Source organism: Glossina fuscipes, unplaced genomic scaffold (assembly GCF_014805625.2).
Source record: "Glossina fuscipes isolate IAEA_lab_2018 unplaced genomic scaffold, Yale_Gfus_2 0, whole genome shotgun sequence".
Classification (NCBI taxonomy): domain Eukaryota; kingdom Metazoa; phylum Arthropoda; class Insecta; order Diptera; family Glossinidae; genus Glossina; species Glossina fuscipes.
This window is the reverse complement of record NW_023998414.1, coordinates 2,891,382-2,901,945: the sequence shown is the minus strand read 5'-3', so window position 1 is coordinate 2,901,945 and position 10,564 is coordinate 2,891,382. Positions and strand designations below refer to the sequence as shown.

General features: G+C 29.3%; 2 protein-coding genes across 21 annotated transcripts in view; one reads left to right on the top strand and one right to left on the bottom strand.

The window, feature by feature from the left end:
• The window catches only part of LOC119644651 (arginase-1), a 50,569-nt gene that overhangs the window by 22,717 nt on the left and 17,288 nt on the right, over window positions 1-10,564 (top strand). The window lies entirely within an intron of this gene.
• LOC119644647 (protein elav) overlaps window positions 3,530-10,564 on the bottom strand; it is an 8,783-nt gene continuing 1,748 nt past the window's right edge. For 18 of the 19 annotated variants that reach the window (XM_038044284.1, XM_038044283.1, XM_038044286.1 and 15 more), the window contains 2 exons: window positions 8,294-9,626; window positions 3,530-3,627 (listed from right to left, as the gene is read on the bottom strand). In XM_038044284.1, the coding sequence (XP_037900212.1) occupies window positions 3,606-3,627; window positions 8,294-9,626 (1,355 nt within the window). In that variant the 3' untranslated portion in view covers window positions 3,530-3,605. Of the gene's footprint in view, window positions 3,628-7,897; window positions 9,627-10,564 lie in introns of those variants that run through there. The other variant, XM_038044303.1, reaches the window with a different exon arrangement.

Below are 10,564 nucleotides of genomic sequence, written 5' to 3'. Positions count from 1 at the left end.
TTTTTTTTTTTAAATATTATTGAAATGATAAACCATAAATACGAAGCATTTTTTTTCTTTTTTTTTAACATTTTGCGTTGTTTGGTTTTTTTTGGGGTTGTTGTTTATTTTCTCGTAGTTACTTGTATTTATAAACTTGGATTTCTTCGTCTTCTCTATATTTCTGCTTCTTCTTACTCTTCTTTTGTTTATATAGTATATATATGTAATTTACGGATGAGTTGAAGAATTTTTGAATAATTTTTAAGGTTTCGTATTCTCTTGCATTTCTTTGTTTTTGCTTTTGTTTTTTCTTTTTTTTTTTTTCAATTCAATTGCAATCAATTTGCGAATCGCTATTTAAATGGATGACAAAAATAAGATCCATTAAAACTTAATTCGAATTAAATTTAATATAAAAAATGTAGATTAAAAAAAAAAAAAAATGAAAAAATTAAGTGTGTAAATATATTGAAATATGATATAAAATTAATAATAATTAAACAAATTTTGTTTAATATTTAGTATATAATAGATTTTTTTTTTTTCTTTTTTTTAACTGAGATACACATATTCTCCACTTTTTACTTTCCCATCTGCTTTTGCATATATAATTGCAACTATTGCACAGATTTCTTGTTTTATACATTTTTTTTTTTTTTTTTTTCTTAAACAAAAAAAATCAAATTTAAATTTAAACAAAACATTCGCACGCATGCAAGCGTATATAAAATGGAAACATAAAATAATTTTTCTATTAGATTTTTAATCCTTAAAAAAGATGTGTACCGAAGAAAAAAAAAAAAACAAATTTTTGTTTTCTTTAAATTTTTTAGTAAGTTTTTCTTTTTTTTTTTAAAGTTTTTCTAAATATTTTAAATAAATCTTTGGATAAATAAATATTTCGAGCTTGTGTGAGAAAAAGAGAGGAAGAAAGAGGCGCTAAAAAACCTACGCGCATTCTGGATTTCGTACTTAGTTCTAAAAGATAAGAAAAACACAAACGAACTCATTGAAGAATAAAAAAAAAAAAGAGAGAAAAACATCAAGCTTTCATTCCTTAGTTGGACCGAAAATGAGGGGGATGTCACATCTTAGAGTCAAACTTTATCGGAGAAAATTTAGAAAGATTACAACAGGTTAAAAAATTAAGAACAAAGAATTAACTAAGCGCATTTAATGTTCATTCAAGATATTTAGAGCCCTCTCTAAGACCACCGAATATTTATCACTCACCACTCACTAAATATTTAGTCAGATTCCTTAAAAGCTAAAGACTAACTTAAGAAACTAATTTCATTTTCATCAGAAACGGTGGAAGTTCACTATAATTACTACGGCTGAAAAACAAGTTGTGCGTACTTGAAGCAAAGGCTTTTTTAAAGGATTACAATGCTTCTTCTTTCAAGCATTAGAATGACATATCGGACCCCGCTAAAGAAATCTCTATTCGGTTGAAAAATGGGAGGACAGGTAGGAGTTGTTACAGATCTTTTAAAAGCTATGAAGAGCATAAAGGCAGCAGAAAATCTTTTAAAAATTATTAATCAACATGATTTGTTGTCCTTTTTTTTAACTTCTTCGATAATACGTTGCTTGCGAAGCTGTAAATGAATAAATGCCTTTTCCATCCTACCTGTACGGTTTTCAGTACACATACAATTATTAAATTTTTACAATTCAATAATTTTGAGCAAATACTTTTTTTTATGCTTATGAGAGAGAGAAAATTATAAATATGCAAACAATGAATAATGAGCGTTTATGAAAGAGAAAATTAATTAAAAATATTTAAACAATGAATTAAAATCCGCCATATAACAAAAATATGGATATTAAAGCAAGTAAGCGTCAAAACCTAGCTAACGAATGATATTATCACCATCAATTAATCGCCATTTTGCAATGGTAATGTACCGATATCGGTACACGTCATAAACAGTACCGTTGTAAATCTTATTACATTAAGTAAAATTCATTTTTCTAATTTCTAATTTCACTCAAACTGTACAGAGGATAGAAAACATGTTATGTACATACGTATACATATATAGCTTTGTAATCATGATGGATATACCGCGTAAATGGGATTGCAGTGAAAATCCTTTTGAAAATCCGTCAATGTTAAACGCCGTATATTCATTCGAAAGAGAAATGTGGATAAATTTCTGTTCAAATATATTTAGACTTTTATAGCAAATTAAAATGAATCGAACAATTTTTATTTGCTCTACATAAAAAAGGCGCAGGAGTTTTTCCTAAGTTCTTCCTTAAGTTAATCCTTTACTTTTATAATGATATTCGTATAGTATGTAGTGAAAGTAGACTATATATAACTTGAGAAGAGATCAATCAAATTAAATTATTATAATTTTGAAAAATCTGTATATAAGTTTATGTTCTAAAAGTTGGCCACATGCTTTACTTCCCTTCGAAAATCGAAATGATCTATTTAACCGTCTTCCAATTGTTTAAAGGTGTTACTCGCTCGACGCGAGAAACTTTCTATGCACTTAATTAGACTTTCAACGTTTTCATATTTGTGATGGAAGAAGAAGTAAATGAAAACTATAGGAAAATTAAAGGAAAATTCTGCCGGGAACCGGGAACTTTTGATAGCGCCTACCGAATTCACTTGAAATTGTATCAAAACAAACAAACTTAGGCATTACACAATGCATTTTTCTCTATTTTTTAGAAATCAATAAATATAGATATGTGTATATGTATAGTAGAGAATTCCTCATTGAGTTGATTTATCCCATGCCTATAAACTTTTATCTTCCAATTTCTTCTTCTCTCTCTTCCCTCGATTATCAATAACTCCGATAAAAGGAAATATGTTATAGAGAAATGGAACATTATATAGTTTTCTTCATTCATTGCGTTTTTTAAGGATTTTTCATATTTTTATAATTACTTTTTTGCTTTTTGTTTTTTTTTTTTTTCGTTTATGACCTTACTTAATATTTAGTAAAGATTTTTATATATATTTTTCTCCTTTTTTAATTAATTAATTAATTTCTTTCACTGACTAGATTTTCTTTTGTTGCTTATGTTGTTAAAAACTTAAAAACTTCATATTAAAAAAAAAATCTTTTTTTAAATTATCTGCTACTACAAACATATATATACATATATATATATATATATATATATATATATATATATACAGAAATGATTAGCGCTAACACTACTATACTAACACTTTTTATATGCTTGAAAACATATTGAACGTTAGGTAACGTTTTAAAGACAATTAAAATCTAAATGGATTAAAAAAAATAAAACGATATATAAATTAAATCAAAATGAAGATAAAAACTGCATACGACACAAAAATTATAGTTATTAAAATTAACAAAAATTAAATTAATTATATTTATGTATATGTTTAATATATAAATAAATAATTGCATGTAAAAGAATATGCTTTGCTCTGTTTCTTAATAAAAAAAAAAAAAAAAAAAAAAAAAAAATTGTTCTCGGTAAATAATTTATACGAAAGCATAAATAAAATAAATTATTTAAGATTTTTTTTTTTTTTCTTTTTTCTCTTTTTTGTATTGTAAGTATGTGTAACAAAACAAAACAAACTGCAGCTCTAGCCATTTTTATATTGTAATCTATGCAGAACCTGTTGTTTGGCTAAAGAAGAATAAAAATAAACATAAAAAATTGTATTTATATTATTATATATATATATATGAGTATATATGCATATATATATCTATACATAAATATATATATATATATATATATATATAAGTATTTTGATATTTTTATGTATACATATATATTTATATACGTATATAGATACATACATATATATAAATATGAATGTGTATGTGTAATGTGAACAATATACAATTCATTTACGATCTCTTAAAATCAAAGAAAAAAAAAAAGAAGTCAATAAATGAAAGTAAAAAATTTTCCTTTCCATAAAAGAGAGAGAAAGACAAAATATGATGGTAAAATTAGTTAAACAAAACTTAAAGAAATCAACAAAAGATTTATGGTACAAGTAAGAAATATATGCTCGCTTTAACGCGAATTCTGCCATTTCTAGCCATCATCTTTAATTTTAAATAAAGTCTTTATTTAATATAAGCTATTCATTTTTTCATTATTGATGACTCGCCCCGAATAAGTAGGTCCGTCTGTAATGAATAAAAAATCAAAAAGTAGTTTTTAAATTCCCTATTTTATGAATGACTTTTTTTTTTTGTTGCACAAATATTTCGTAATTAATAAATTAATATGCAGGAGACAGACGAACGGACGGTCAAAGTAACATAAACGGAACAACAAAAAATAATTAGTATTCATCCCAATCCCTAGGCGATGGTTCTAACGGTATTGAAAAAAAAAAAAAAAATTCATAAAAAAAAAATTAAATTTCAAACTAAATATGAACAGCTTTTAATAAAAAAAGAAAATAAATGATATTAAAAGCAATTTTCAGGTTTATTTTGCTTGAAAAAAACAAAAATATATACATATATATATATATATATATATATACATTATTTTTTATAAAAAGTTTGTGCTTTTTTTAAATTTTTTTTTTTTTTTTTTTTTTTGTTTTGTTTTTAAAACATAATTGTTTATAATAAGGAATTTGAAGAAGGTTTCGATTTTAATTTATTGATATTTACTAATTTTAATATTTAAGATAATATATTGATAATTATTTTGTAAACTTTCTTTCTTTTTTAAATTTACTTGAAGTGAGTTTGCGCTTAATTAATTGTTGTATTTGTATATTATTTTTAATGTTTTATGTGATATTTATTTTATATAATTTAACATTACGCACAATTATCATTTAAAACATTTCATCTTTTCATCATCTTCTTCATATAGTCATCAGTCACATGTAAAGAAAACGAATAATTCAATATTTATTCGCCCCGTAGTAGCCTAATTCACTCACCCACCACCGTTACCATGAAAAATGAAACATATGAAAATTGTAAACATATTTTTAATGCTATACGCTGTCAATTACTCGATCGGATTATCCGGGTAAATATTTGCATCATGCTTCAAATCGATTTCTCTTCGATTTTATCAAATGCAAATGAATTGATTTAAATGTAAATCGATATAAGTATAGGGATGATTGAATGTGCAGACAGACAGACAGACGGATAGGCAGACAGGTAAGCTTGAAAAATTCATTGCAAAATTTTACGTTTGACAGATTGATACGAAATTAAATTTTTTCCATGAGAGGTGTGTTTTAGCACTGCCTCCTCGGCCTCGGCCTCGGCCTCACCGAACACGAAATGAATACTAATTTTATCCGTTAACATTCAATATTAATAAACGCATAATCGTCCCGCCCGAAGTCCTTAACAAATGATACCCAGTGAGTATACGAAATTCTATTTCCCTACTCGCAGTATTCCATAGGGGTGTTATATGGAGTTACTTTAGCGTTCGCCAACTTTAGTTCCTCTTCTCTAACTTATTATTATTATTTTTGAAATTTTTAAGATCACAATTGATATTTTGCCCTAAGCTTGAAATTAAACATGGAACCGCGAACGTATCAGAGTAACGGGAAGAAGCGCAAAAAAGCATTTTAAGACAATATTGTATATTAACATATACAGCATATATCGATGTGAAATTTGGCACATATATATCAATCAGTTTGCGATTGATTTTCAGAAATGACTTAAATTAAAAGAAACAAAAAAAAAAAATGAAGTTGAATTTTTATATAAGTTGTTTAACCGTCTCGGACCTAGACGCAAACCTATCTGAACCCTTTTTGAATCCCATTTTGAATTTTGAATTTGTGCAACTCTCTCTCTCCCTCTCTCTCTCATAGCGCTGTACCAATAATCCGCCATGCGAACAATAGCTAGATCAGATTCAGGATTATTTTGGTTCATATATTTTATATATATATATATAGACAGATAGTAAAACCTTTTTTTTTTTATACCCAACACTGAAGGATGGGTTTATACTCATAATGTTGTCACATAATGTTTGCAACAACCAAAAGATCCAGCCATGTCTGTCTGTCCGTGGATGCGGTGTACATTGTTGATACTCTCCTAAATCGCAAAAATCAAGGTGTTGACTTCAAATGTGGTAGAAGAAATATTGAAAATTTTTGCACGCAGATTGGTATTGAAAATGGGTCAAATTGATAAGAGCACAAGGCCGCAGTGAAGCGTAAACTGAACGCAACTCAGTTTTTGTAAATGAAAAAATTATAAAAAATGGAAGGCTGAACCACATTTACTAAACTCTACTCTTTACGTGCAAAAATAAAAAAAATCGGATATGGATAAAATTACTTTGTACATTTCCTCAAATATGGATATTTTATTTTATCCATTTAAAATGCGTTAATTCCGAAATAAATATGATGGACACCACCATTGTGGTGGCGTGATGGATTAATTTTTTCTTAATAATACTAAAGATATTGATATCAAATAAAAGGGCTAGGAGAGTAGAATGCAAAAGGCTAAGTGTATTAATTCAAAATTGATTGATGAATCATTTTTCTTAAAAATACCTTTCAGTGAAGGAGAAGGTGAAAGTTTCACTGTCTTATAACAATCACTAAAAGTAGAAGGCGTCGTCATAGATCTCGACCAAGAGATCAAGTTAGATGTTAAGCAAAAAAAAAAATTGGTAAGAGCGGAGGAGACAGACAACATATTCATTTGCTTGTGAGACTCAACAAAAAATGATTTTATTATTATTATTGCTTTTTTTTCCTAATTGCTTTAACTGATAAATATTTTAGCTATTTATATAAAATTCATGCTAGAGCCAGCGTAGTTTTACCCACCATAGGGGGCGACATTTCAAAATCACAGAAAACAAAAAAAAAAAAAAAAAAATCAAAAATGACTATCTCCCCCATTTTATTCTTACTTTTAAACACTTTTGATTACTCTGCGATATTTTATCTATGTCAGTCTGTCTTTCTGGCTATTCATTCATTGCTTGAAATTACTCAAACTTAAATTGCGGTTGAGACTGAAATACAAAAATATTGAGTAAATGTGTTCCTGAAGACGCGACTTATCAATAGGTAGCAAACAGCTGCGATTTGGAAATCAATCCCTTTCCTTATGTTAGTTGCTCAACACTCCTTTACTTAGATTTTGTTATTATTTGTATGTAAGCTCGTCTCAGAGATTTGCTAAGTTAGGTGTGCGCTTATATTGTACGTTATATTTTGGATATATATTATTTTAAAATAATAATAAAATAGATTGTTTATGGGTTACATGAATTATGGATTAAAAGGGCTAACAGGATTGACAAGCCATGTTACGTTTACGCATTTCAAAAAAAAAAAAAAAAAAATTTGGGGGAGGGGGGGGGTTTAAAAAATTTTAAATGATAATTGTTAAATTTATATTTTTATTCTTTTTTTTTATAATGTTATTTTTTTTTGATTCTTTTTTTTTATTGTGTTTTTTATTCGTTTAATCATTTTTATTATTTTAGGTTTTTTTAATTTTAAAATTTTTTTTTTTTTTTGCTTTATTGGTAAAAAAAATTATGCGTTAGATTTTTTCGGTTGGAAGATTTCTTTTGCTCTTAGTTTTTTTTTAATTTTTTTTTTTTTGTTTTTTTTTTTGTTTGTTTTTTAGCTACAGCAATATTAGCTAAATATTTTTTTAAACACAGGAAAAAATATTGCGTTTTTTTTTTTTTAATGTAACATTAATCTGACAAACACTTCTTTTTTTAAAAGAAGTTACTTTAAAATCTCTTGTTGATTTCTTTGCTTTATATTTCCGATAGAAAAAAGGTGTAAAAGCTTCAAATTTTTTTGGAAAGTAATTGGAAAGGAGAAAATATGCTAAACTTTATACCTTTGTTTTCCAAACTTTCGTAAAAAGTGTAATAATCTAAATTTTTTTTTTCATGTTTTTCAAAATCAATTAACAATTTCCTTAAGTGCGGCATGCCATTAATTTTGCATATTTTCTCCTGATATGGAAGAGAAATTCTCAAAAAAACTCAACATGGAGAAAAAAATTACTTCTGTAGTTCATTTGAAAATTTCTTTCGAATTCGTTCTTGCTCTTAGCCAAAATTTGTTTTAAGAAAAATCTTTTGTTTCCCTTCAAATTTCTCTCATCTTTTTTGCTTATTATTTTTTTTTTTTTGTCTTTTTCTTTTGCTTAGTTATTACCTTTTTAGTTTAGACCGTAAGAGATGTGTTTTTTCTCGTTTTTGGTTAAATATTTGAGAATTTAGAACAAAAAAAAAAAAAGGTGTTAAAAAGAATTGAAAAAATAATAATAAAAAAAGCATTTACTTTGATTTGTTTGTCTTGAAACTGACTTGCAGTACACGGTTACCCAAAGTGTAGCCATTCAAAGCTCGTATAGCCATCGCTGCCTCTTCGTAGTTTGTCATCGATACGAAACCATAGCCTTTGCATTGACTGGTAGTGGGATCCTTGACAATTTTAACGGATTGCACTGCTCCGAAAGGACCGAATAATTGCCATAAGGCAGCTTCTTCAGTTTCGGGAGCCAAGTTATAAATAAATATGGGATAAGCGCCGCCGGGCCCGCTCGCAAGTGTGGTAGCGGCAGCGGCAGCTGCTCCCAACCCGTTAGGTAGCATAACATCCAACATATCACCGGCCATAGGTGAAAAACGGGCTAAACCTTTATTAACCGGCGTATGCATAGCTCCACCAATGCGCCTAACCAATTGGGGATTAAGGAAGGCGGGCAATTGCGGTTGTATAATTTTACTGGTGCTGCCAGGTGTATTCGAAAATTTTACTACAATAGGGTCGGTACAATTAGGCGGTATAGTACCATTCAAAGCAATAATCGCTCGAGTAGCTTCCTCCCGCTTATCAAAACGTATAAAACCCACACCCTTCGTTTGTGCATCATTACCAGCATTTTGTAGAATTCTCGAAGTTATAATCGAACCATGAGGCGCAAAAATTGCCTCTAATTCTTGTTGAGTCATTGTCTTTGGCAGTCCGGATACATAAAGATTGGCACCCTTTATGGCATCCGATGATGGCCGAGCAAAGGACACCTTAATCGTTTTATTTTGTAAACGTAAACCGTTCAATACAGTGACGGCTTGCTCAGCGTCCTGAGGACGCACATAATTTACGAAACCGTAGCCTAAACTCTGACCCTTAGAGGGTGCTTGTGGATTAAGTGGATCAATATACACCTGGGATTTATCTCGTATAAGTTTTACAGACTCAATTTCACCTACACTTGAGAACAACGAACGTATCTCATCCTCGGTCATGGTTTGTGGTAAATAGTTGACTATAAGATTAGTACGAGTCTCGGTGCTGCCATTGCTGGCATTGCCATTACCATTGGCCTGGTTCTGTTGCTGCTGCTGTTGCAACTGCTGTGTAACGGCGGCAGCTGCCGCGGCCACAGCCTGTTGGGTCTGCTGCTGCTGCACTTGCAATATGGCCTGCTGGACTTGCTGTTGTTGTTGCAATTGAGCAGCAGCCGCTGCAGCGGCAGCAGTTTGAGCCGGTGTGGCGGCCACAGCGGCTGCAGCAGCAGCAGCCGCAGCAGCGGCCGCTGGATTTGTGGTCTGCATTAATTGTGCCTGTGTATCGACAGCACCCGCTCCTGCATTCATCATAAAATCCACTATAAAAATGAAAAAAAAAAAAAAAAAAATTGTAATAATGAAAAAAATTGGAGGTGGTTGTTTTTTTCTTTATGTTTTTACTTATATAACTTTCCTGTTTAACATCGAACGATAAGAGGGTGGGTTGGTTAGCTCATTTAATAGCTAAAGATTACAAACCACCCTTTTGAATGCTTTTCGAATAGGGTTGACAACAGCCACTAAACGTGCTCGTCTAACTTTTAATATATTGAGAAGTCTTCAAAAGTACTTTTCTCATTTGAATTTTAAAGCAGTTTTTAAAAAAGTTTAAATAAAATCCGAATGGCACACCAGATGAATCTTTTCTCTTATTTATTGGCGCTACTAATTCGGATTATACTCCCATTAAATATAGAAAAATAAGCGCATTGAAGATCAAAATGCCATTGACTTGAGCGTCGGACTTTCTGTTATTATTCATCTTATATATACGCATATTATTGTAAAAATAATTATTTAAATAATTGGATATTGGTGACCTTTATTTTTCTATTTTATACGAAAATATTGATACTAAATACTCTTACGAACAATTTTTAATACAATTGTTTTGAAGTTTCTTTGAACGCATTCATAAGCAATACGTTAGAGAATAGCGAAACATACAAATAGTGTGTTGGTGAAATTACATGTGTGCACGTTACATTTTTCATTTAAAGCGTATAAACCGTTTGGTACAAATTTATTTCTATGTTCTAACAAATTTGGAAAGCCTTGCTTGACATAAAATTTTGAATATGCATTACAATGTCGATTTATCACCTTCGCAGCGAAGAAACACGAAAATTGCATTTAGTCCAATAATCTGTCAAATCTTTCAACTTGATCTACAATTTCCTAAAATGTAATGTATTAGTATATATAAACTAGAAATCGACGTCTGGCTTGACGTATTTACAAACCAAGATGTCTGATT